Raw genomic sequence first — 26,595 nt, 5'->3', positions numbered from 1 at the left:
GTCTGGACTTTCAACCACATCGGTCTCTGTCTCTGCTTTTATCGAATGTCAGGTGTTAATTATGGATCGTGGACGTCCCATCCGCTGCTCAGTAGGTTATGTATCTCAGAAAGTAAAGCACTAATTGCAACAGAGGTTTTTCCCAGTTTACTCAGAGGTTTGTCTCACTACCGTATTTACTGTGTTGTTAGAGAGAAGAACAAAAACTTTAAAAAGGAAGTAACATGTTCTAGTTTAACAAACGTCAATGCAGCAGAAAATAACTAGACGTAATCACCTATTAGGACAAAAGTAATACATTTGCTAAATATTTCTTAAAAACATGTTTTCCAATAGTACTTTCATTATAGGAATCTTTAAAAAATTTGGAATTAGTAAACCATTTTATGCACAAAACCTTCCCACATGCATTTATCATTTCTAGATCTGCAAAACTGTTTTACACAACAGTTGATTTACAACTACAACAATAAAACGTTGACCCTAATTTGATCCCATTAAGTCGTTAATGATTTAAATGGTGTGTCGTATCTTTTCATAGCTATAAATGAGATGTTTAACCATCAACTGCTGGAAACTTCTGAAGATACTTGATTATAAAATGTTTGACTTCTCTGTTTGCAGAAGGAGAATGAGCATTCAGGACAGTTTCCTGCACCCCTGGATCAAGGTAGATCCCTGAGTAGCTGACTGATCAAATGTTCTCAATAAATTGATTCTCTACCAGATTTATTGATTGACCATACTATCTTAAAAAAAGCTCTTTTATTGATTTATGAATTGTTGTGTTTCTGTGAAAAATCAGCCAAAAGATACTCTGCAAGCTCTGAGCAGGAAGGAGTCGGCTGTCAACATGGAAAAGTTCAAGAAGTTCGCGGCTCGAAGAAAATGGAAAGTAAGTTTTCTGCGATACAGTTTCTAAAGGTTTAAGAACCTATGGTCCATGTAAGATCATCACATCCCCGAGACACAAGTGAATTAAAATGGATGTGGATATTTCTTCATCTTTACACATGTCTTACGTTACATTCACTTTTTCTGGCTCTTGTTATTCATTCATGTATCGTCATGTCATCTCTTTTCCAGCAATCCGTCCGACTCATCTCCTTGTGCAACCGTCTGTCCCGCTCCTTCCTGTCCCGGAGCAACATGAGTGTGGCGCGCAGTGAGGACACGCTGGTAAGACTTCACTTAACAAAAGATTAAAAACACCCAATCTTGCATTGTCCGAAAAACAGTCCAGAGTCCTGTGCCATCTTTAATACAAGTCCCAGTAAAGAGACCAGTGGCGTAATGAGTTTCATTTAGCTTTTATTGAGGTGCATTAACTTATAGGACCTGAAGCTCTCAGTTTACAGCTCTGGTATTTTCAGCTCCACAATCTCTCGGAGAATCTCGGGCTTCTACGTGTAATTGATCTGTTCCTCGTTTCCTCCCAAGTGCCACAGGTCAGATGTTTGCAGAATTGTTGGACTTTCACTGTGTGTGTGTTAAAACCAGGCTGAGCTGGCAGGAATCTGCCTCCCAGGGAAGGAAAAGTCTTCATCTGTGTCCTCGGTGTCTAAAAGTTGATAGTGGCGATGTAAACACTGCAGCGTCTGTCAGAGGCTTAATCATTAACGCAGCGTTGCCAGCAGGCCAAGGCCGGGCCTGGTTCCTCAGAGGATTACACATCAACGTCCCTGTGTCGCAGGTGAACTGGCAGGTGCACGTAGATGTGTAGGAGGTGCTGCGCCCCCTGCAGTACGCAAACAGAGCTGCAGCTGTGAGGGACGTTGACAAGTTCAAGCTTCTCAATCGATCAGGGTTTTATTGGCTGAGCAGGTTCAGGATTAAGGGCTTTCAGTAACGACCTCACTCAGATGTGGGTGTTTACTGCAGCTCCCCCTCTGTAAATCAACCAGGACATTGTTTGTGTTCAGACTCAGAGGCTGGGAGTCTGTGATCAGGCTGTGTTCAAATATCAGGGCTTTATTTTTCTACGTAGATTTTTGAAATAGTTTTCATTATTTTAGGTCGAAGTTGTTTCAACTAATTTTGTGTTTGTGGCTCATGAGTAACAAGAATGTGGATTATTATGAATCTGTCATGTCTGCACACAACTGGACAGGATCAGTGTTTGGTTGTTTCATGGAAAAATGGACTGATTTAGATTGAATCTGGTGGAAGGATGAGTCTTAACCAGAGGAAAATATCAGAAGCAAGAATTATTTTCCTTTTCTTTAATACTGTGAGATGCATTTTCATTGATTTCTCAGAGAAGAATTCATGGAACTTCTTCAAAATATAACTTGGGGGACTGATATGTACGACTGTGAGAAATTCTGTTGGCACCAAAGAGAAGATTCATCTCAGTCCCGTGTCGTGAATTATCATTTTCAGAAGGTAACGATCCCAAACCGCTGTGTTAACAGTGAGTCCCCAGCAATCAGATTCCTGCTCATACATATTTGTGTTGTGCTCGCTGCTCTCGGCGGTGGTTTATTCATGGATTTCCCCCCCCAGCAGGGAGGTTATGTCGAGGAATGTAGCTGGAGTATCACGCTTGGCCGAGCAAATGCCACATCGGCCTCACCTCCTCTCCCCCACACCTCCCTGCGTTTCTTCCCCTCGTCTCTTTGTGCAGCGGAGCATCACAGCCAATTTCTGCAGCTTCCAGCTGACTCTGGCTGAAGGTTATTGGGTCACGTGTCAGAGGCAGGAAAAAGAAACACCCGTGATCTGTTTTTAAAACTGAAACGCTGACGTGAAAGAAAGTTCTGCTGTTTCTCTGTTTAGTTTCTGTGAATTAAAGCCTGAGGAAAAGATGAAAGAGCGACTTAGGAGCCTTGTGATTGAAAGAATTCACAGGATTAACGCTCACAGGATCTGATCATCCCGTGAACTGCAGACGAGTAATTGTCCTTCCCACCTGTTCAGGATGAGGAGGACTCCTTCGTGATGAAGGCCATCATCCATGCCATAAACGACGACAATGTGCCGGGTCTGCAGCATCTGCTCGGCTCTCTGAACAGTTATGACATCAACCAGCCCAACAAGGTGAATTAACAGACATCACACACCTCACACCTCATAGACCTTTTCACAGCAGCCGTTTTGACACAAAATCATCGGGAAGCACAGGTTGAGACTTAGTTCATAAACAGACCTTTAATTACATCTATATTAATTTTCTATTTCCTATCGAAATTGCTGCTGTTCTAAAGTTTAGAGCTGTTTTTATTCTTTCAACCTATTGTCTTTCATTTTAGTCTTTTGAGTTGAAAGTGTGAAATGCTTCCTGTCCAGGAAATGATTGATTTAAAAAGATTAAAGAAAAGAGTGAATGCAGGAAATTGGCACATTTGTTTTTCTCCCTTTGGTCGAGAATCCTTTATCTGGCCTTTTCCTGTTTTATACATCAGCCAGTACTTCCATGCAGACGCACAATTTACAAGTTGTAAAGAGGTTTAGCTCATATTAATTATATCGTGTGTGCGTGTGTGTTTGTGTTGCAGCACGGGACCCCTCCCCTCCTGATCGCCGCTGGCTGTGGCAACATTCAGATCATCGAGGTGCTGATGAGGAAAGGTGCAGAGATCCAGGCCCACGACAAGGTACTGATGAGTCATCAGTTCGACTCTGACAAGCAGCTGTTGACTCTATAACACACACACACACACACACACACACACACACACACATACACACACCGGCGATGAAGACGTCACATTTCTTTCCAAATAGAATGAACCCTGAATAAATTCAGTTTATCAAAAATGTGTGACTGCAGAGCTGGAATTTATTTAATGGATGCACTCGTCTGCTACTTGCATTCATTCAGTCAGTCGCTTCGATAATACGACTGAATGAGCTCCAAACATTGAGACTTACAGATTTTAAATACGGGGGGAAAATGGCCACAGAAATAGACGTGCACTCGGTTGTAGCAGATACCTTGGGTCTGGTTACTGGAATTAGCTTTTCAAGGGATTAACTTCTCTCTGCATCCTTCAGAGCGGAGCCAACGCCATCTACTACGCAGCGAGACACGGCCACGTCGAGACCCTGAGATTCCTTCATGAGAAGAAATGCCCCCTGGATGTCCAAGATAAGGTGAATCAAGTGTCTGTCTCTCTCTCTCTCTCTCTCTCTCGCTCTCGCGCTGTATCTCTCTCTCTCTATATATATATCTCTATCTCTCTCTTCTCTCTATCTATCTTGACTCTCTCTCTCTCTGCCTCTCTCTCGCTCTCTGTCTGTCTGTCAGTCTGTCTTTCTCTCTCTTTCTCTCTCTCTCTCTCTCTCTTTCTCTCTCTGCCTCTCTCTCTCTCTCTTTCTCTCTGCCTGTCTCACACACACTTGTACATAAACACAGATTCTTACTACGACTCCACACGCTGCATCTATCGGCGATCACTCTCACACTCCCACACCATTAAACCCCTTGAGGGGCATTACTTAGAATCTCCAAAAGGCCCAGAAACACACACACACACACACACACACACACACACACACACCTGAACACTCTCAAAAGCACATTCACAGGCTGACACTCGCCACACTCTGCCCCCTGTGGTGAAAACCAGTTACTCTGGCATTTTATCATCTTACTCGCTGTTGCTATAGAGACGAGCCTGGCTGAGAAAGAATGGGCTGCGTGGGAGTTTGCTTTAGATACTGGTTTGATACTGGTTTGATACTGGTTTGATACTGGTTTGATACTGGTTTGATACTGGTTTGATGTCGGCCTCGATCACAGAGCCGGCTCAGGCAGACAAAATCTCTTTTAATCATCGTGCTCGCTGGTGGTGTCCTCTTCTGTCGGAGGTTGGGCAGAGACCTAATCTGCACACCGGGCACTTTCCTGATTATTATCTACTTCCCGTCCAAGGATAATTTAAGTTTCATCTTACTTTATTACGCTCTAGCCCTGAATCCCAAGCGGAGGTGTCTGTATGTAACTAAGTGATCGTCCTTATGAGAAATAGGCAAAGCTGTAAAACCTTTCAAAGCCTTTTCTTTAAGCAAGATGAACCTTTTCCCTCTAATTAAATAAATCTATGAAGCTTTTTTATATCCCAACACCCTGGGCGCAGATTCCCGTACGCGGCTCCTCAGCCAATGAACCTCTGCGCTGACTGGCAGCCATAACGTGAGGCTGATGGATCGATGTCTAGAGAGTGGGAGGTCTGGGAATGCAGGACTGTAAAAGGATAAATGTCTTGTTTAAGTGGAAGTGTTTGGAAAGTTGCTGACTCTGAGGAATGAAGGCAAATGCTTCCTGTTACCATTTACTCTAAGTAGAAAAAACCTTTCCTTGATATTTTTTATTTCATGTGCAAAAAGCCGTTTGGATAAAAGAGCATCTGAGAGGCTGAGCAGCTAACGTCATGATCTTCTGTTTCCCTTCCTGTTCCTGCAGTCTGGAGAGACGGCTCTTCATGTGGCGGCCCGCTACGGCAACGTGGACGTGGTGAACTACCTGTGCAGCATCCGGGCCAACCCGGACCTGTCTGACCGGGTGAGCACCTGCCCACGTTTACATACACGTGCAAAAGAAAAGACCTGGTTCTCTATCAGAGACGCTCTTCTCCCAACCAAAGGACGCAGGTTTTATTCTTGTGCATCCTTTGTTGTCGTCTCCAGGAGCAGGAGACCCCGCTGCACTGCGCTGCCTGGCACGGGTACTCGACAGTCGCCCGGGCGCTCTGCCAGACGGGCTGCCACGTGGACGCAAAGAACCGGGAGGGCGAGAGTCCGCTGCTCACGGCGTCCGCTCGGGGCTTCGCGGACATCGTGGAGTGCCTGGTGGAGCACGGGGCCGATCTACAAGCAACTGACAAGGTGATAATCTCGGATGAAAGATTTAGTTCTGCATCATACACACACACACACACGTCTTACTTTTCTTAACTTTTAAGCACAACATACACTTGCTTCCCGCTTTGCCGTTGTGGCTGTGTGAGAGAAATTCAACTTGTTATTTGGGTCAGGAGTATTTCTGCAGGGTTTTCCAGATCCTTCTGGGGATTCTCAGCCCTCGAGGGGTCTGCCTCAGGGTTTCCTGCCATTTGTTTGTTCCCAGTGTCTTTGAAGATGAAAAGAGGTTAAACTAGTGTGGATAACTCACTGTGTGCACTGAGAGAAGAGAGCAAGGAAAGACAGTAAAATGATAATAACACTGATATTAAGCTTTCAGGGAACCAAACAAGAAATCTGATTCAACAAAAACAATTCAGGCACATTTGACAGAACCAGTAGAGAAGACAAAACTTTTAAAAAGTAGCTCAAGGACATTATTCACCTCCGAGGATCAGTCTGATAAAAACAACAACAATTAAGAGATTGATGATTAACATTGTGTGTGTGTTTGTGTTTGTGTGTGTGTGTGTCCAGGACGGCCACACCGCCCTCCACCTGGCCGTCCGGAGGTGTCAGGTGGAGGTGGTCCGCCGCCTCCTCCGGCACCACTGCCCCCTGGACCAGCAGGATCGCCATGGCAACACGCCGCTGCACATCGCCTGCAAGGACGGAAACCTGCCCGTCGTCATGGCGATCTGCGGCGCCAAGGCGAACCTCGACCTCGCCAACAAGGTGAGGCCGAGGTCAGAGGTCAAGGTCACACTGACTTCTAGAACATTGATTGATTATTTATTTAAGCCTCGGAAAACACATTAAGGAATAAGACCCTCATTGAAAGAAAATAAATAAATAAGAATGAAATAAATATGCATATATATATATATATATATGCATATTTATATATATATATATATATATATATATATATATATATACAGTAATACAAGAGAAAAGGTCATAAACAATCATTTTTGACGATTCAATAAAATACTATGGTTAAGTCAACTAACAGTCACCGCAGGAGAAGTCAGTTGTACATGAGATAAGATTCGAGAATTCCCTTAATGAAATAAATGAGCACAACCTTAAAGACTTTTGGACCTCATTCCAAATGTAGGGTGCCTTATAACAGAGAGCTGTCTTCCCCAAGTTAGTGTCAACACGAGGCAGAAATAATGATAACATGATATCTCCAGTCTGCCCTACCAGTTTAAACCTTCGACTCAACGAGGAGCTAATGGGATGTCAGTGGGCACAGTGACCTCTGGAAAAGACTGAACTGGTTTTGCGGAAGGCATCAAACTCCAGATCTGTTATAACGACACTAACATTTGATGATTGAATTGAAATGCTCCTGTTTGCACAATGAGCCGTTTTGACTCATATCACATAAACCAAACAAAGCTATTGTTTGTTTTTTTTACAGCCGGCAGCTTCACACTGGTAACATCACGTGATGCATTACAATGATGAGTCAATTCTAAGTTTCAGTTCACCTTTCTGAAGGTACTTAAAAAGAGTGGAGGCTGTAGGAAAATCATTTTTCATTATTCGCAGCTCAACTGTCCAGATACTTTCAGACATGTCATGTAGCTGAACTAGGTTTAATCACAGAGGGACAAATACACAGAGAAATCAAACCTATTACCAGGAATTAAGGGATTTTCTCCAGGAGTAAATTCATTTCTGATCCGATCTCGACTCCTAAATCAGTAAAAATATTTATTATAGACGTATTGTGATAGTAGCTGAGAATGTTTTTATTCTGATAGCAGCTGGAGGCTTTTGTCTTATTTTGATAAACTCTTCCTTCACGGCAGCTCTCTCGTACCTGGTTTATATTTCTGACTCTGCCGAGCACGACTTCCCACACGTTCCTGCCTTTGGTGTTTTCACATGCTATTTTGACACCATCCATTTTAATGTATTCTAGCGGTGGGATGCTTCTCTCAGACACTGACGCTGCAGCCCTCTCCTTTTCTTTTTATTTTATTCTTCTTGCATACAGAACAGTTTCCTTCCCAGAGTAGCTGATGTGCTTCAGAAACAGATAACGCGACCAGGGATGTTATTTATTCATTATTTCCAGTCTCTGCCTGTGTTTTTTTTAGCCTTATCTCAAGCAGCAGATCACACGTTGCTGAGTCTGATCCTGGATCTGTCAGCTGGAGACACTGGGGTGGGAAATAAGAGGCGTGGAATATAAAATGTCTACTGTTTTGTTTAGTTTCAAACAGGATGGATGATCCCTTGTGTTTTCAAGTTGTGACCGACTGGAATTCATTCTGCTTTCAGGGATGGTTATCCATACTTTCCAAATCTTTGATTTAATCCTCTGAAAGGGGGGGGGGTTCCTTTTTGTGATGTTTCAATACGTTTAAGAGGAAAATGAATGATAGCTGTGATTTGCAGGTGTCAGTATTTCAGGTCTACTATTACATTATTGGTGATAAATGTGATCAGCAGAAGCACGAGGATGTGGGTGCTGAGTCGAGAAATTATGCATTTCATGGGACTGAGAGAAAAAACCCGCTCCTTCAAATCATTGCTGTGGTGTTTTTTTATACAGTCAGCTGCTCAGTGTGGGTTTAATGTAACGCAACACAAAACATTGACCGTTCAGACTTTTATTCTTGTTAAATTAGGATTTTATTTAGCACAGATTGAAAAGATAGAAAATGATAAATATTGATTTACTGAAAACCCATCGACCCATTTTTACTGCCCCTACCTAAATTATCTTATTTATTTAATCTTATTGAGGACAAGACCGACCACATCCAGCTCTTTGTAGTCGATTTCCTTTTGACATCTCTCACTTGTACATCAACTGAAAATTCATTCTTCTTCTTCTTCTTCTTCTTCTCTTCTCGTCCAGTCCGGCCGGACGCCGCTCCACCTGGCGGCTAACAACGGCGGCCTCGAGGTCGTGCGTCACCTCTGCCTCTCCGGAGCCAACATCGACGCCGTCACCAACGTGAGTCACTGCCCACTTCTCCGTTCACCTTCACTTTACAGAGGAACAACCTCAACACGCAGGATCGTATGATTTATTGTGACTGTGACTTATCTCAGGTTGTGTTTCTCCACCATTGCAGTAAATGCCTCTCTGCGTTTCAGATTAATTAAACTTAGGAGCTGGTGCCGCTCACAGTCGAGCTGATGCATTAGAGCGTGTCGAGGATTTGTCACCATGACAGATTGCAGCGTATGGATCTTGTATCTTCTGAGGGATGTTGCTGTGGTTCAATGAAATGGATGAATAACATACATGACATTACTTATATAACAAACGTCCTGGAAACGTCTGTCTGTCTCTCTTGACTTATTTCTAAGGCGACTTGTTCATTTTCTGCTTTAGCTTCAGAGGAAGTTGATGCTCGACTCACTTCGCTGTCACACATGCTTCATAAGAAGAATTTATAAAATGATAGAAAGTAGATTCACTTGAAAAAAACTCATGTTTCCAGTTAGTTAGATGGATCTAAACTCTCATTGTTCAGGTGTCTTCAAGGAAACATTTTCTGAAGACACTGTTGAGTTGTTGTCCTCAGAGTCTAAACAGCAGGTAAGAAGTCAAGGGCTCCAGCCGCCGCAGGCTATGAGCTTTTTATCAAACCGCTCAGAATCGGTGCGAGGAGTCAGGGACCCGATTCAGTCGTTTCATCTGGATGCCAGTGTTTCTGACCTCAGATCTGTGGGAGTCCACGAACAGTGATCTGTAAATGCTGCACACAAAAGCTGTTTTGTTGCCAGCTCATGTTTCTCCAGGATGAGTTGTAGTGATGTCATGTACAAAAGTGTTGGCACCAAGTAAACGTCCCATTGTCTGAGAGGCCTGGAGGTGGATGTACTCAGCTTTGGGGTTGTGTGGCTACAGAAAGAGAAAAGAATGGATCACAATACACATCCACAATTTCTTAGATACAAAAATCATAAGCTGTTTTGCTGGCGTGCACTGAAGTAAAGGACATTCTCCTGAATTTTTGAGGTAGAGAATATATGTGAAAACACAAATGCCCGAGTCAGTTCCTCTCACCAGCCTCCCAGTGAAATCTCTAAAATATCCAAGTGGGCATGTTGAAGACATTTCTGCTGCACAACTAAAGTGACCTCAAAATTCACCAGGAAGCAGTGGGAGGGGGGGGCTCACAGTCCCCTGACATGAGGTCTGTGGGTGGATCTGGAACCTGCCGTGTGCGCAGCCCAAAAACATGTCAGAATTTGAGTTTGTCAAAGAAATCTGCCGGAGGAGTGGGGGGAAATTTCCCGACATCCAGAAGAGAAAAGAAGCTGACGACAAAACATGTTTGCAAGCGGTGATGTCTGCCAGATGTGCCATTTCACATCCTCGACATAACATCAGGAACTGATCCGTCATTCCTTTCTTCATTTTCTTCGTCGCAATGCTTCCCGGGTCGTTTCTCATCCATTTCAAATCTCCTGAAGTTAAATTCATCGGAGCAGCTGCAGCTTCTCCGTCTCAGTTCTGATTCAAGTTGTTTTTAAATCCTTTACATCACCGTCGCCTCTGCTTCGCTTCAGTGACCACGTTCTGTATTTAGATTTTTCTGTGCAGCACCAAGGTCTTTGTCTTGTTAGGCCTTTACTCAGATCATTTATTAAATATATGGTCAGGACATTTGATCTCCCTCTCATCTGGGTTAGTAAATATGTATTTCATTGTCTTTATGTGTCTGTAGATATTTTGAGGTATGTGACTCGCACTAAGAAGTAAAACAATTTGAATGGATCCTGCCCGATGTCCCAATCTGAGGTTTCTCTTTCTCTCCCCCCTGCTGCATTCTGGAGATGTTAATATTGTATGACAGCTGATGTGCTACATGATGCATGATTAATCTGGAAATCACACAGAGAAATGTATAATTCATCGTGCAGTGACCTGCAGTTAGTGGCTTTTAGAGCCGACGAGAGGAAACGGAAAAGCTCACAGTTTAGATTTCTACGATCTGCTCAGTTTTTGACGTTTCGTAGGAAAGTGGAAGGAGAAATCATTTTGCTTGATGGCGTCTACATGTCACAAATTCACAGCATTGGGATAATTCTTCTCTCTTCTACGTATAATTCATAAACCGTAAATAAATATTACAAATATCCTGTATGTGGTGCCTTTTAAAGTTATTTGGAACCGGATCCAATTATGACGATTTGAAGGTTTATGACCTTTACTGCATTGAAGATTTATCTTTATTTGACGTCTTATCAATAAACAAACTGCTCTATTCAGTTATATTCTCTAAAAACTAGATACACTGCAGACGTAATGTGTTTTACTTGGAACTTAGCACCAGCTGCTCCTCAGTCGCTGCCGAGCACCAGTAGTAATGATCGGGACTCTCCATCTGTACGAGCACAGTCCCCTGAATTTGTTTGCATATTCAAATCCCTCTTAAGTGGTCAGTTGGAGCTGCTCTTCATTTACTTGACATTCAGCTCATCCACACAACTCAAAGGTCGTTGTTCCTGTGTTGTGTTCCTATAATAAGATGCAACCTTATCAGAGGAGCACTTGAGAGAGAAGGACACACCGAAACCAAGCGGAAAATTAAAGCTGTTCAGCGAAGGTCTCGCATGAAAAGAGTGATTTCAAAGTGTTTCTAATGATTTCATGTTTCTGGATCAAACACAGAACGAGTGGCGTCTCCTCTGCCTCAGTGGGCTGTAGAAAGGGGGGGAAGTGGTTTGTGGGCGTTTCAGGCTGTTGACGCCGGACAGTGACAGATGGCCGGGTCGGTGAAAGAGACGTGAAAGTTGTCGGGTCTGTGGCGTTTCTGTGTCAGTGGTTGTTGAGGAGGAAATGGAGAGAGTAACAAATGAGTGCAGTTGTGGAGCTGGACGCAGAGAGAAGAATGATGGTGCACGGACTGAACTGCAGTCAGCTGTGATGCTTAACAGGCGACAGCGTCAGTGATGTGAATTAGAAACACGGGGGTGCACATTCAGACAGCAAATGTGGAGGATTATCTGTTTGCTGACGAGTTCTCATGCATATATTCATCCTTCTTCTTCTCTTCCTTCTCCTCCTTCAGGATGGAAAGACAGCGGAGGACTTGGCTTCTACCGATCAACATGAACACATCATTTCTTTGTTGGGGAAGCTGAAAAAGGTTAAAAAAAGGACACGCACACACAGCAACCTTGTGTTTATTAATGATGTTTGGTGATTTCTTCATAACTTTACTATTAAAATGGAGTCAAGGGGAAAAGACTGCGATGTGCAAACCCAGGTTTCACAAACACTCATCTCACTTTAGTCTATTTCAGTGCAGTGAGATGTGCAGAGACAGGAATGTGTCAGCCCATTTTTAGACTGTGGCAGCACTTGCCTCACTCACACAGGTAGAAGCAGATGATAAAACACTTCAACTCAATTGAAGGTTCTGAAGCACGGAGCTCGAGGAACGAGAGAAGTGTCACTGTCCACACACTTAATCCACGATTACTTGAAGAGTCACTGTCTGTGCTCAAGGACTCAAACCACCGGGATCAGAGCTGAGACCCTCCTGTTACATGACATCCAGCTTCTTTACACTCATCCCTCCAGATGTTGAGAGCTGGAGCTGCGTCCAGTGTTCCCAGTCCAAGACCATTTTCTTTTCCATCTAACGTTAAATATTAGCAACTTCTCCTCTGATCGTTTGTTGTCCAGAAAACCCGCTGGGATTCGGTGCAGAGCGTGAAAACACCAAAGCAGCAACTTGTGAAAACAGTCATCCTCTGCATATGCTCGGCTAATTTAAGACACTTCACACACCGATGCCAGATTCAAATGAACCACGCAGACTTCCCAAAGACCCCAGAGAGAAAAAGACGGATAAATAGAAGTCGACAAAATGTATTTCCAAAAAGAAAAGTGTTGTTTTCTGCTCAGATGTGAATCACATGGATAGAATTTAGAAACTTTCTTTATTAACACAACTCAGGTGGGAGCGTGGAGGGTTTTCACATCCCACACAACCACACCAGCATTGGAGGTCACTCCTGTTTATGACTCATCTATTGGATAAGTGTTTTACATGTTAACAAATGTTACATGATGAACTGGCAGAAATACAGGGGGCGATTCGTGCACATGTGTTTGTATCATAGAAAAACTTCTAGATGAGTTTAGATCCATTGAAGTAGCCTGAAGAGATTCAGCTATCTAGCATCACTGTGGATTCTAAAGGGAGTTGATGCCACGAGGGTGATACATGTGTATTTCAGTGTGATCTGAGCTATCAGTGTTTTTTTACTAACTTCTCGCCATCGTGTGTGTGTTTTCTATTTTTTATTTGGGGCTTCAGGACAACCACAAGCTGAGCTACATCCAGCAGCTGCGGCCCACGCAGACCGTGCAGCCCAGGATCAAGCTGAAGCTGTTCGGACACTCCGGAGCCGGGAAGAGCTCCCTGCTGGAGTCTCTGAAGTGTGGCATCCTGCGCAGCTTCTTCAGGAGGAGGAGGACGACGCGCATGACCAACACGACCCGGCACCCCAACTCCCCCATCAACTCCAAACCTGCCGGTAGGTTAACGGGCGGATCTGAGGGAGCTGTGATAATCCCACACAAGTTTAATCCTCCAGATCACCTGCCAAGAACCAGAACTAACCTTCTTAGAATAATTCATAAATCACGTTAATGCACATTAACAGTGTTGATTTAATGTTTGCTCACCTTCATTCGCGACTCATCAAGTTCATGCAACAGTTTTCATGTTTGTCAGATGTTTTGAAGCTGGAAAAAGTTTTAGTTTAGTTTAAGAAAATCACATTTGAGCAGCTTTGGTTTCACGCAGGTGAGGAACAAAAGAGGTGAAGCACCTGCATCGAGGGGAAAGAAGAAACTAGTTGAACTGTAAACGATGTACGACAACATAAGATGCCAGAAGACGCAAAATATTTGACTTGGCCCTAATTCCCCGTCAGATGATAGTTGAAGGAATTTCAGGGTTTAAGTTATTCTCCTCCTGGTCTGAGAAAAGCCTCTTTTTTTTTTCCTGTGTCAGATTTGTAAAAACTCAGTGAAGTGTAAGAAAAACACAATCTCTCAAAAATCTTTCTCTGTATTTGCTCTCATCTACACACACACACACACACACACACACACACACACACACACACACACACACACACACACACACACACACACACACACACACACACACACCGCTCAGAGCCATTACCTCTCAGACAGACCTGATGCTCAGTCATGTGTATAGAGTTACCGATCCCATCTTCTTTACTGGGTGCAAACCAGTGGCCCGAGTCCCAGCTGCTTAGTTTCTGCCAGAATTCATTAACTGTCTCTGTTGACTCGGTCACAACTGAGGTGATGTTGACACAGGGAAACACAAAGAAACCGAGAGGGAATGAAAACCATTGTGATTCCATACAGGCATCAATCTTCAGCTTTTATGAGCCTGTTGAATGTGGCACGTTGAAAACATATTTATACTCATTAAAAACATAATCATGATGCTTTGAGGCACATAACTGAAAGTATTCTGCTCTGTGTGAGGTTCCCTGGCAGAGATGGGTTTTCCTTTATCCTTTTACTTAACTAATCTGTCAAATAACAGAAGGCGTCAATGTCTTTCTATGTAGTGATGGATTTGAAAATAAATAATCTCGAACCTTTATCCACCCGATTAAGTCACAATAAGGAAGGATGAAGATAAACAAAGCTGCTGCAGACCTGTGGTTCAACACCACAGAAAACCAACTGGTGGGTGTGGTCCCTCAGTGTTAGGGAACATAGGGATGTGGAGTTGCTAGTTATCTGCTATAAAACAGCACCACCTTGTGGCAGCAAGTGGGATAAATAATCTGTTTACATGATTGATTATTTAAAATACTTTTTTGTACAGAACCAGAAAATTAAAAAAGATATTTCAAGAAACGATAAAACTACAGATACAATAATAATGATATAATCATAATAAAATGTAAAATTTGTCCAGGACATCAACTCAAAATAACAGAAAACTATAGAAAATCCATAAAATCAAGTGATATAATAACAGTAACTTTAAAGTGAACCAATGTACAAATACTTAAATACTTTAATGACTTTAACAAGGTCCATCTCCTCTATTTTCCTTCTTCAGTGTCGCTGAGTATTTCCAACTTGTACCCGGGCTGTGAGAATGTGAGCGTGCGGAGTCGCAGCATGATGTTTGAGCCCAGTCTCACCAAAGGCGTCCTGGAGGTCTTCTCCCCCGTCACCAGCGCCCTGTCCACCGCCGACGACCAGGCCACGAAGGCCATCGACATCCAGCACGCCAACATCCACGGTGAGAACCGGAGGCAGCTGCGTTTAACCAGAACTGGAACGAAACACAGGAAATACTCAGACTGCACTTCTGTCCCTCTCTGCAGGTGTGGGGGATTTCAGCGTGTGGGAGTTTTCGGGGAACCCGGTGTATTACTGCTCCTACGACTACTTTGCCGCCAACGACGTCACGGCGATCCACTTGGTCCTGTTCAGCCTGGAGGAGCCGTACGAGACTCAGCTGAGCCACATCACCTACTGGCTGAACCTGCTGAAGGCGCTCACGCTGCCCCAGGACAACATCGGTGAGCCCGGCCTCTTCAGCCACAGCTGTGTTAGCACGGCAGGACCTGAAAAACCTTAAGCTCTGGATTCAGTTTCCACAAAAAGGAAATAAAAGGCTTAAAAAGTCTTCCATTTAATTTATCAAAGAATTCAACATGTCTGCTTTTAAAAAACTAATTTATTACAACGTTATACATTTGTTAATATTTATAAACTAATTCCTGTGACAATGGATACTTGTTATATATACCCAGGATGTAAATTATTCACTAGGTGAAGAATTGCAGCTTTATTGTCCATGATAGTGAATTATAATGAAATGGTATTAAACTAATACAAATTAATGTTATGTCCTGAACTTAATCAGTTAAACTGCAGCAGAAACACGATTCATAGTAAATCCACTGAGATATTATAAGTTATTAACCAGATTTCAGCACATGAGAAGTGACTGTGTCTTAATCGGATTAGTGCAATTAGCTCCTTAATCCTTAGTGAGGAAGATGCATGACTGTGAAAGATGCTTTCACCAGATCAACATGTACAAAGTCGTTGTAAAGCGACGTGCATCATAAATCCCCTGTTCTCTGTTCTCTGAAGCTTTCGGGGGTCGGATCCCGCAGCCGCTCACGGTCGTCCTGGTGGCCACGCACGCCGACCTCGCCGACGTCCCCAGAGCGTTTTCTGGAGACTTCAGCTACGACAAGGAGCGAGCTCTGCTGAAGGAAGTCCGGAACAGGTCGGGAGTCCAACCTCAGCAACACGTTGTCTGTTGTTGTTGGATCATTTTATTTACCAGATGAAACCTCCCTCTATGCTGTATTAAGTTATAGCTCCAAGTAGCTTGTAAAAACTACAGTACCCATGAGCCTCAGCAACTTTTCAAACCTTTTACATGGCACTAAAATAATAATAATAATAATACGAGTCATGTGTAGCTCCAGTGTTTCTCTTACGTCTCAATGTACGAGTGATATTATCTCATTAATCCCGTTAGCAGGTTTCACTTTTTAATTATGTCAGCCTTGTTTAATTTCAGATTTGGGAACGACATGCAGTTCAGTGACAAGTTGTTTGTGATGGATTCTGGAGCCTCAAACTCCAGAGACATAAAGCTGCTGAGGAGTCACTTACAGGAGCTGCGCACCAACATCATATCGGTGAGCACTGCCACTTCCTCTGCTTCCTTTACTTCCTCTCCTTCCTCCTCTTTTCCTGTTTCCTCTCCTTCCTTGTCTGCCTCCTCTTCCACCTCTGTTTCCTCTGATTCCTCTGTTTCCTCTCCTTCCTCGTCTGCTTCCTCTGCTTTCTTTACTTCCTTCTCTGTTTCCTCTGATTCCTCTGTTTCCTCTCCCTCCTTGACTGCATCCTATGTTTCCTCTCATTCCTCTGCTTCCTCTCCTTCCTCGACTGCCTCCTCTGTTTCCTCTCCTTCCTCTCCTTCCTCGTCTGCCTCCTCTGTTTCCTCTCCTTCGTTTGTTTCCTCTCCTTCCTCGTCTGCCTCCTCTGTTTCCTCTCCTTCGTTTGTTTCCTCTCCTTCCTCGTCTGCCTCCTCTGTTTCCTCTCCTTCGTTTGTTTCCTCTACTTCCTCGTCGGCCTCCTCTTTCTCCTCTGTTTCCTTTGCTTCCTTTACTTCCTCTCTTTCCTCATCTGCCTCCTCTTCCTCCTCTATTTCAACACAAGCAGAGAATAGACATAATTGATAAAAATATTTGCTGAACTTGACAGATAGATCTAACGTGTTGTGACTTGTGGCTGCAGACGTGCAGTCCCATGACGCTGCTGTCGGAGCGCCTGCTGACCACGCTGCCGTCCTGGAGGAAGCTGAGTGGACCCAACCAGCTGACGTCGTGGCAGCAGTTTGTCAGCGACGTCCAGGAGCACATCAACCCTCTGGTCAGCCAGGATCACCTGCGCACACTGGCCCTGCAGCTTCACAGCATGGGAGAGGTGTGTGTGTTTGTATCAGCTTATGGCTGTCACTTCACCAGACTAACACCAGGGGGCACTGTGCTTTCATAAATTAATAAAGCCAAGTATGTTTTTCATTTGTAAAGAAAAAAACTCCACAGCAGGAAGATGTAATCTCTGTTTATTCACCCGAATGAAAAACAGTTTTTTATTAATTTCCTGTTTGTTTGATCTCACTCTTTTTCTTTTCCTCTCCCTCTCTCACCGTCTCTCCTCTTTGATTTGCTCCCTCCTTCCACAGATCAACATCATGCAGAGTGAGACGGTGCAGGACGTGGTTCTGCTGGAGCCTCGCTGGCTCTGCAGCACTGTCCTCGGCAAGCTGCTCTCCGTGGAGACGCCCAAGGCCATCCACCACTACAGGGGGCGCTACAGGCTGGAGGAGGTGCAGGCTCTGGCCCCTGAAAGTGACGTGGACGAGCTGCTGCAGATTCTGGACGCCATGGATGTCTGCGCCCGTGACGCCACCAACCCCTCCATGGTGGACGTTCCTGCCCTCATCAAGACAAACGGCCTCCACCGCTCCTGGACCGAAGAGGAGGAAGAGGAGTCCCTGCTCTACGGCGGCGTGCGCCTCGTCCCCGCCGAGCACCTCACGCCCTTCCCCTGTGGCCTGTTTCACAAACTGCAGGTCAACCTGTGTCGCTGGAGCCACCAGCAGAAGCCAGAGGAGGAGGGCATGGAGGACATCGCCGGAGACATTCATCTGTGGTCCAACGGGGCCAAGGTCAGCCAGGGGTCGGTGGAGGCCATGGTTCTGCTGGTCAACCACGGGCAGGGTCTGGAGATCCAGGTGCGTGGACACGACTCCGAGCGGGCCAAGTGCTACACCCTGCTGGACACCATCTGCAGCATCACAGAGAACCTGCTGGCCTCCACGCTGCCGGGCCTGCTCACCGCCAAATACTACCTGAGTCCCCAGCAGCTGCGGGAGCACCACGCCCCCATCATGGTCTACCAACCCAAAGACTTCTTCCGGGCTCAGGTCCAGCGGGAAAACTCTCTCACCAACACGATGGGAGGCTACCGGGAGAGCTTCAGCAGCATACTGGTGTTCGGCTGTGCTGAGGTTTACCAGCAGGGGACCCTGGGAACAGACATCCACATATCAGACGTCCCCCTGCTGGCTCGCAGGAAGCTGTGCCGCATGCTGGACCCTCCGGACGCGCTGGGCAAAGACTGGTGCCTGCTCGCCATGAACCTGGGCCTCACCGACCTGGTGGCCAAACACAGCAGCGGGACTCCAAACGGCACCCCCGAGCTGGAGCCCGACTCCCAGCAGGCCGAGCTGCAGCCCAGCCCGACGGCGGCGCTGCTGCAGGAGTGGAGCGGGCGAGAGGACAGCACGGTGGGCGTGCTGATGGCCAAGCTGCGGGAGCTGGGCCGTCGGGACGCCGCCGACTTCCTGCTCAAAGCTTCTCCCGTCTTCAGGGTCAACATGGAGGCAGTGGGTGGAGCCCTCAACGGCTACCCCCCCACCTGCAACGGAGGCATGTCGTACAACTCCATCAGCTCCGTCGTGTCCCGCTGAACTGATCAGGGTTCGACTCTGTCCTCGCCAGACGAGACGGTTTGTCCTCTGAGACTTTTCCCCCTGAACACACTCCTGTGTGTGTGTGTGTGTGTGTGTGTGTGTGTGTGTGCGTACGGTGTGTGTGTGCGTGTGTGAAAATAAACAAGTGCAATCGTTACCCGAGGGGAGCAGCTCGCTCTTCAATCACTCCCATCACGTCGGGGCCAGATGTTGTGTTTGTGCTCTCCACATCTGTACAGCCCGACTCTCCTTCCACTATGAATGTTGTGAAAAGCTGAACATCCTGAGCTCCAAAGAGGAACCTGTGCTTTTATTCTGTTCTTATTCTCGTCGTGCTGCTTTTTAAAATCCCTCCTCCTCCTCCTCCTCTCTCTCTCTCTCTCTCTCCTCACAGCGAAGGTTCAAATCTCATAACATCCCTGTAACAGACAGGAAAAGATGGCGGTCTCATGTTCGGACCTTTCTCTCATGTTCAGGACTTTATGAAATCAGTGTAGACTCGGAGGCTGTGGTCCTTCCTCCCTCGAGGCTTCACCTCACTCCTGTTTAATACGTGAACATCATTCTGCCTCTGTGGCCTTCTACCTCCCTAAAGAGCACAAAGTCGTCCCAGCAGTGGTTCTGTCCAAACATTGGAACAGCTGTGCCTTGTTGACACTGATCGAAAAGCTTGTCTCATTTTACCAAGTTCTGAAATTTGAATTTCCCAAACGCGACTGAAATGGGATCCTCGTTTCTGCCGAGTTCTGTTCGCTGACTTTAATGTTGTCGAGTCGTCGGGAGATGTTTGATCTCAGATTGAATTCAGTTGTTGATGTGACGCTGTGAGTCGAAGGGAAACTGGTGTGTTGTTGGGTTTTTACAGCCCTGCGCATTTCTCTAAGTATTATCCATCCATCCATCCAACAGCTAAACTCTAATGTTCTGGATTCATTTGAAAACGTTTAATCTCACAGGGTTTGGTTGAAGGATTCCTGGAAAGACAATGACAGGAACAGAAAGTGTCTAACACTGTTTTAGTCTGAGCAGTTTATTACTGAATTTGTTTGAAGGTAATTTGCTCCAGTGAAACAAACTTCTGTGAAACCAAAGCTCCGCACCGAGGAATAGAAGAAAGTTGGGTTCAAGTTTTTATCACTTAAGAGACGAGTTTCATTTCTGGTCTTGGTCACAACTTTCTTATCTCTCAGACTCGACTTCAGTTTTCCTGTCGACAGGTTTTGATAAAATAAAACATTTATCTGATTTCAGTCGAGAGGTTTTAATTTCCACAGATTCAATTTGAGCTTGAACACTTTAAAACTCTTTGTAGTGATTGAACACGTCCACATTATCCAGGAATCGTTATCATAATTACTCAGCTGTGACTCTTAAGAAACTACGGGACCTATAAGTGAAAGTGTGTCTCTGCTGTTCAGCCTCACACAAAGGGAACTGGAGCCATGTTTTTCCTTCAACCACTGAAAACTGGATCTGTTCAGCTTCAGGCTCCAACTCAAAACGGAAGTAAACAACCCGAAGAGGGGACATTTTGTAATTTGGTCGATTTCTAAACTTTTGTACCGAGCAAAAAGCAACAAGTTTTCTACACGTGTGACCGGTGCACGGACGCCATGAGTCACAGAGTCCGAGTCCCCGACGCCGCTTGTGTCCGAGCGTCAGTGACTCGGTCGGTTTCACTCGGCTTCACGTTTTCTTTCACTTCTCGTGACACAAAGCTGCAGCTCAGCGAAATCATGGAATATAAACAAAGCTGAATTAAAAAAAGGCTGCAGATGATAGAAAAAACCTGTTCTCCCTGTGGAAGCTGGTGTTTTATAATGTTTGTGTGAACGAACCTGGACCAGAAGAAATGCTCTAAAAAGAGTTTCATTCTCATAACGTTGGTGTAAAGAACCTTTTTCTGGACGCTGTGTCCCAGTCTGGTAGAAAACCAGTGGCTCTGTGCAGTATTTCCTGTTTCTGTGTCTTTTCTTCCTCCAGCGTCTCCGTCTGCTCAGAGATGAGACTCTACAGACGATTTCCAATCCTCTCTCACTCTGTCTGTCTCAGCTTGAACTCGCCAATCGAAGCAGCTTAACCTCGGGCTGTGGTGTAAATACTCGAGTGTCCTTCTCTTCATCCTCTCGTTTGTTATTTCACCTCCTTCAGCTTCGTCGATTACAACGAGGCTAAATGAATGTACGACACATTTCTCCTAGAAACGATAGAACTCCTGCTTATGTATAAAAAAAACATGACGAAGTGAAATGTCCCAAACTGCTCGTGAACATTGTTTTATTTTGTTCTTGTTTTACTGAAGTTGCCAACGTGGTGTGCCTGAACAACACACTTCTTCATTCCTCTGTTGCTGCCTTGTAAACGCCGAGAGGTGATGTTCGAGAAAGGGAAGTGAACGTGAAGTTTCTCCTCCCAGGACAAAAAGAGAGGCTCTCTGTGGTGAGAGCTGAGAATCACCTCCATGTCGTCACTTTGGTTTTTTTTCCACATGGTTCCGGCTGCGAGTGCAACTGGAACAAAGAGGTTTTATGAAAACACGCGGTTCTGCGAGTTCCTGTCGAACGAGGAAACTGGACTGAATGACGCTCGGTCCAATCGCCACATTGCACAAGTCGTGTTGTCGCTATTTATGTTACGTTCTTTAAGCATGTCTTGGAATGCCATGTTCTTAGTACTTCTGACACTTTATAGTGTAATACATTTTATAATAAATTCTTTACCTAATATCAATGTCTCTGTCCTTCCTGAGGAGAAACACCTGTGTGCAGATCATGTTTCACTTTAGATATTCATTTTATAAAGTTAAGAGCCTCACAAGGAGGTTTAGGAGACTATTTAATATTTTATAATTCTTTATTAATCCCACAACAGGGAAAGTTGCTGAGTTACAAAAGCTCAGGTGATGCAAAATAACAGCATCGGTAAAAACTTATGGAAAATGGGAATAATTTCCATGGTGGATATATATTTAAGGTAGTATTTTAAATGGAAAAAGTATATAGAGTGTAGGTAGCATTCACATAATAAAATATTGAAATTACAGGGACACAAACAAATGAATGAAACTGCACCCGAGTGAATCATTGGTGCAATAATAAGAAATTGGCTCAGAAGAAAGTTCCGGACTTTTCTGTTTTCTTATGGAATTATTGAATGAGCAAGAGGTTTAAGATACAGGAAACAGAAATGACTGGTTTAACTGGTTTAACTTACAACTGCTCATTAGCAAGTAGAGGTTAATTTTTCTTTAAAGAGTAAGAAACAACTGATGCACATAAGACTGACGAGGATTTACAAGTTATTACTTATTTTACTCTTATAGAAGATGAACTCTTACAGCACTTATAGAAAAAAAATCACTTTATATCAACTTCTGCTTCAGGTCATTGCCTCTTTATTGATTTAAAATATATATTCGAAGGTTCCTTATTAGTGTGAATATAAAGTGACTTGGAAACCATCCTCCTTAATTAACTGAAGAAAAGATTAAAGAGTATTTTTGCACCAGATTGAAGAACGACTTCACTTGTTGCAGAGACTCATTGAGTTTCTGACTCTGTGGTTCACTGTCTCCTCTGCTGAATTCCAGGCTGTGTTATTTACACTTCTCTGGCTTCATTGTGGAGCCCGAGCTGCAGCAACACAAACACACTCCACACACACTCCACCCACACACTCACACTCACATGACTGCTGCTGAAGGACTCCTGGTTTGTCTCAACTCGTCCCAGCTGCTGACGCTGTCGACTGTCATGCGGCCGTGAATCTGAATTTGTCTCGTCTGTTTTTTAACAGAAAAGCAAAACCAGAGAAATGAAACTTACATTAAATGTGTATTATCTATATTCAGTGTATTTGTTTAATATCACACACGATACGTAGTTTCTATATGTTTAACTTTAAAACCGTCATTCAACCCGACACCTTCATTCACTTTAATATGTTCAACATGGTCTATTGTGGTTTAACGTGTTTTAACTATGTTCTATTTGTTTTTCTACAGGAAATCAATATTATTAATATGTTATTATATAAACTTTCCTTTAACATGATTTATCCCATCATTACTAAATGGCAAAGCTGCTCACGTTGACGTCTCACTTCTGATTCAGAGTTTGTAATTTCAGGAACAAGCATCAAATAAAAACTAAATGAAAGAAACCAAAGAATCTGCTTCAGGCTGTTTGATGCTCTGATGCTCTTCCTGTTGTGAACGGTTCGTTTAGCTGTTCTGCAGCTTTCGGTCTCATCACGTGATCTTATAAGTTTTGTTCACTTGTCTTTAGTACTTTGTGTTTTTCACCTGAGGTTCATCTTGGTCCTGGAATTAGCAGCTGAGAAAAAAACCAACGAGCCTCATTCACCAACGTCTTCCTCAGTTTTTGTTTTCGAATTTGTTCTCGTGCAGAATTGTGTGACCAGGTGTTCGTACTTTGAGGAAACCCGTTGTCTCTGTTGAAAGGTCAAAGCCCTGACACGCACTCAGAAGTCACAGAAACTGAAAAGAGGATTTAAGAAGTAGTGTGACTCGACAGAAAAGATGGTGACTCACTGGACTCTAACTGTAAAAGAAAAGAAAAGAAAAACAAAACTGATCTATGTTTTAATGTGTCTAAACAGTGAATAACCACTTACCAGAAAAATATATATAGATAATCTCATCCTGCTTTACACAAGCTTTCCAGTCGTCACTAACTCGTCACTGTTTGTTGATTCTCTTCTTACATAACAACAAATCACAGATAAGAAAACAGTGCTGAACGTCAGAGTCTGAAGAAGTTTCTGTGATTGAGCCTCATTCCCACTAAATTCTTCTGGTGGCTGTTGAGGAGCTTCTGTGAACTCCATCGTGGAACGTGTCCCAAAACGTTGTTGTTGTTGTTGTTGTTTGACGGCAGCAAAAGATCAACGATGCAGAGAAACAGTGTGAGGACGGGAGAAGACATCGGTACGGAGCCTGATGAAGACGTGTCCATCAGCTCTGTTCTGTCCTCTGGGACTGACGGAGGGAGGATCAGATCAGATGTTGTGTCTGTGCAGAGTCTTCTGCTTCTTCTGAGGAATGTTGACTCCACATGGTTCTGAACACACGACACACGAGCGTCACAAGTGACAGAAAAACGAAACCTTCACAATAACGTTCAATAGAAGTAAACTGCAGCAGGATGTTGTTGTATGTTGACGATACCACGACATATATCGCTGTTTATTTCTGGAAAATAATAAATATGTACATCATTGATTAGAAGAAACAGTTTGTAACATAATGGAAAAGTGTTTAAAATATTTGTACATATAGAAAATATCTGATAAAGATGCATATGTGCACAATAAAGTTAATCACGGAGTTCCTCAGGGTTCTGTGCTCGGCCCAATTTCATTCACCTTCCACATGATCCCATTAGGAAACATTATTGGGACACACTGGCATGCGGATGACTCCCAGTTGAATTAGTCAGCGGTTCTTTCCACCACAGCTGACAGTATAACCACTCGATAAGCAGAAACCAGTGCAGTCGGGGGGGTAGCGGCAGGAGTCACTCTGCTTTTCTGCTCATGTGGGGAAATTATGTATTTTTACTCCGATGCCGTCATGACCTGACGACAGTTACACAAGAGACATGTGACCACTTCAGACATGGCTCATCACATGGACCAGATATAAACGAGTCATCATATCTCATCGGTGGTATTTAATATATACATTGAGTACTTTAAAACTTAGGATAATCAATAAACAATAGGTTTATTTCTATATTTTGGGAAACACACTTATTTGCATTCGATTGAGGTTCAAAGCTTGATACAACTTTTACATTGTTCAGTTGATATGAGGCCGGTAACAGTCTCTTGTGATAGAGAAATTAAGTAAACTTTAAATGTAAATAAGTTAATTTCCATCTCATTTTTACAGCGTTATAATATTCTCTATATATTAATGTATCACGCTGAAAAAACTAAATATTTTTAGTTTCATTTAGTTTAAACTAATATTGTAGTTGTATATAGGAGTTGTGTCGGCTGACTGAATAATTATAAATTAAAGTTAAATATTAAGTTAGTACAGGAGTAAATATAGTTACTTCAGACATCCTTATCACAGTAAAAGAGCATCACACCTTTCAAAACAAAAGGTTTGGTAATGAAGCCGTGAATAAAGTGTTTGATCAGCTTCTCAGTCACATGACTATCGACCCTGATGAGCGCAGATTGTTTGAGGAAGTGCGGCCGCGATGTGACGATGAACACATTGATCATCACTGATAATATGAAGGATCTTATCTGTTCCACTGTGTCGTCGTCAGGCAGCAGAGAGCTCACACACCACTGAGTTATGTCATACACGTCCTGAAAGTTGTCGACCTGAGTTCTGCTTGGTTGTGTTACTTTGACTTTGGTGTCAGTTAATCAGTACATTGTGTACTTGCCCTCAAGGAACCTGTGTGAGGAATCAGGCTCAGAAACAGGGTCTGAATTTCAGAAATGATCGACACTGACATATTTAGACTCGTGGACATAATGTAGACAGACGGACTGGAGACACTCTTGTCTCAGAGAAACCATTGAACCCATAAATAGATTCAATGGAAGCACTTTCCTCCTCCGTGGTCTTCATCGTGCACATTTAGAAAAGTCAAGCGCTTCTTGTGGATCCCATGACAGAATAAATCTACTTCTGCTTTTTCTAAACATCTGCACCTGTCGGACAATCTGTGTTTTTCTTTTTTTTAAACCTGTTGTTCATGAGATCAAATTACTGCAGAAAGTCAAAGGCCTCACGTGTCCAGCTCGGACAGAACAATAAGAGACCAACGCAGGAGTTTGACTATTTATAGGTACGTGGTCAAACTTAGTGAACTTTCAGCAGTTGAACAGACACTGGAGGTGAGAGGCTTCCACGCGTGTAGAGCTGCAGATATAAGATAACAAGAGTCGTCTCTTATTTCCCTGCAGCTGCATCTGTCTTGATGAACCTGGTGAGGACAAACTTTCGTTATACTTTTAACGACTCTAGAAACTGATCTGGTAACAACTTCTCTGATGTGTTCATTTGCTCAGCTCCTCAATTTTCTGTGAATTTTAAATCAATATCCAAAAACATCTATCAGATATGTGAACTTGTGCTTCAGGGAACAATAATGGGAATTTAAAACTTTTTATTCACTTAATTATAAATTGATTACTTCGATGAAATGAAAAAAAACTGTGAGTTGTAGCCTCACATTCTTATGAGGCAGTAAAAGTCCACAGACAGAAAAAGAGCCGAGTCACTCCTCCAGCCTTAGTGAAGCGTTACTTAAAAAAACATGTGTTACATGTTTTTGAATGTGGCTTACCTAAGAGTTTGTTTGTTGACTTTCTTTGGGGTCGAGGGTCAAATTCTGTGCAGGCCCTGTCCCAGTGTCGTAATGGGTTTAGCTCCGCCTCCATAGCTCACTGTCTCCAGCATACAGGTCTCCAGTGGCAAGAAAACGCTTAGACCTGCTGGAGATAATGAGCACACAAACACACAAACACACACACACAGAGACACACTGTAAATGAAGCAAACAGCGAACCTGCTGCCGTTGAATGCTGTGTGGAGTTATGGAAGGTTCATCACTGTTTTGTGTCCCCTGGAAACATTTTGTGTGTCGTTTTTACTTGTGTTGTGACTTTTTGGAGCATGTGTGTCGTCAAAGTG

The 26,595-nt window shown here is 43.8% G+C and overlaps 1 protein-coding gene across 3 annotated transcripts in view; it reads left to right on the top strand.

The window, feature by feature from the left end:
- Positions 1-21,637, top strand: part of dapk1 (death-associated protein kinase 1) — a 58,518-nt gene extending 36,881 nt beyond the window's left edge. For all 3 annotated transcript variants that reach the window (XM_062381376.1, XM_062381375.1, XM_062381377.1), the window contains exons 10-27: positions 625-670; positions 806-895; positions 1,087-1,179; positions 2,920-3,039; positions 3,498-3,596; positions 3,997-4,095; positions 5,408-5,506; positions 5,632-5,829; positions 6,382-6,579; positions 8,726-8,824; positions 11,898-11,975; positions 13,155-13,374; positions 14,958-15,143; positions 15,229-15,426; positions 16,007-16,145; positions 16,446-16,566; positions 17,168-17,356; positions 17,619-21,637. In XM_062381376.1, coding sequence (XP_062237360.1) covers positions 625-670; positions 806-895; positions 1,087-1,179; positions 2,920-3,039; positions 3,498-3,596; positions 3,997-4,095; positions 5,408-5,506; positions 5,632-5,829; positions 6,382-6,579; positions 8,726-8,824; positions 11,898-11,975; positions 13,155-13,374; positions 14,958-15,143; positions 15,229-15,426; positions 16,007-16,145; positions 16,446-16,566; positions 17,168-17,356; positions 17,619-18,908 — 3,562 coding nt within the window. In that variant the 3' untranslated portion in view covers positions 18,909-21,637. The remainder of the gene's footprint in view (positions 1-624; positions 671-805; positions 896-1,086; positions 1,180-2,919; positions 3,040-3,497; positions 3,597-3,996; positions 4,096-5,407; positions 5,507-5,631; positions 5,830-6,381; positions 6,580-8,725; positions 8,825-11,897; positions 11,976-13,154; positions 13,375-14,957; positions 15,144-15,228; positions 15,427-16,006; positions 16,146-16,445; positions 16,567-17,167; positions 17,357-17,618) is intronic.
- The last annotated feature ends 4,958 nt before the right edge of the window (positions 21,638-26,595 follow it).

Source organism: Platichthys flesus, chromosome 3 (genome assembly GCF_949316205.1).
Source record: "Platichthys flesus chromosome 3, fPlaFle2.1, whole genome shotgun sequence".
Classification (NCBI taxonomy): Eukaryota; Metazoa; Chordata; class Actinopteri; order Pleuronectiformes; family Pleuronectidae; genus Platichthys; species Platichthys flesus.
Note: the sequence above shows the minus strand (reverse complement) of the source record. Positions and strands in the feature narration are given on the sequence as shown.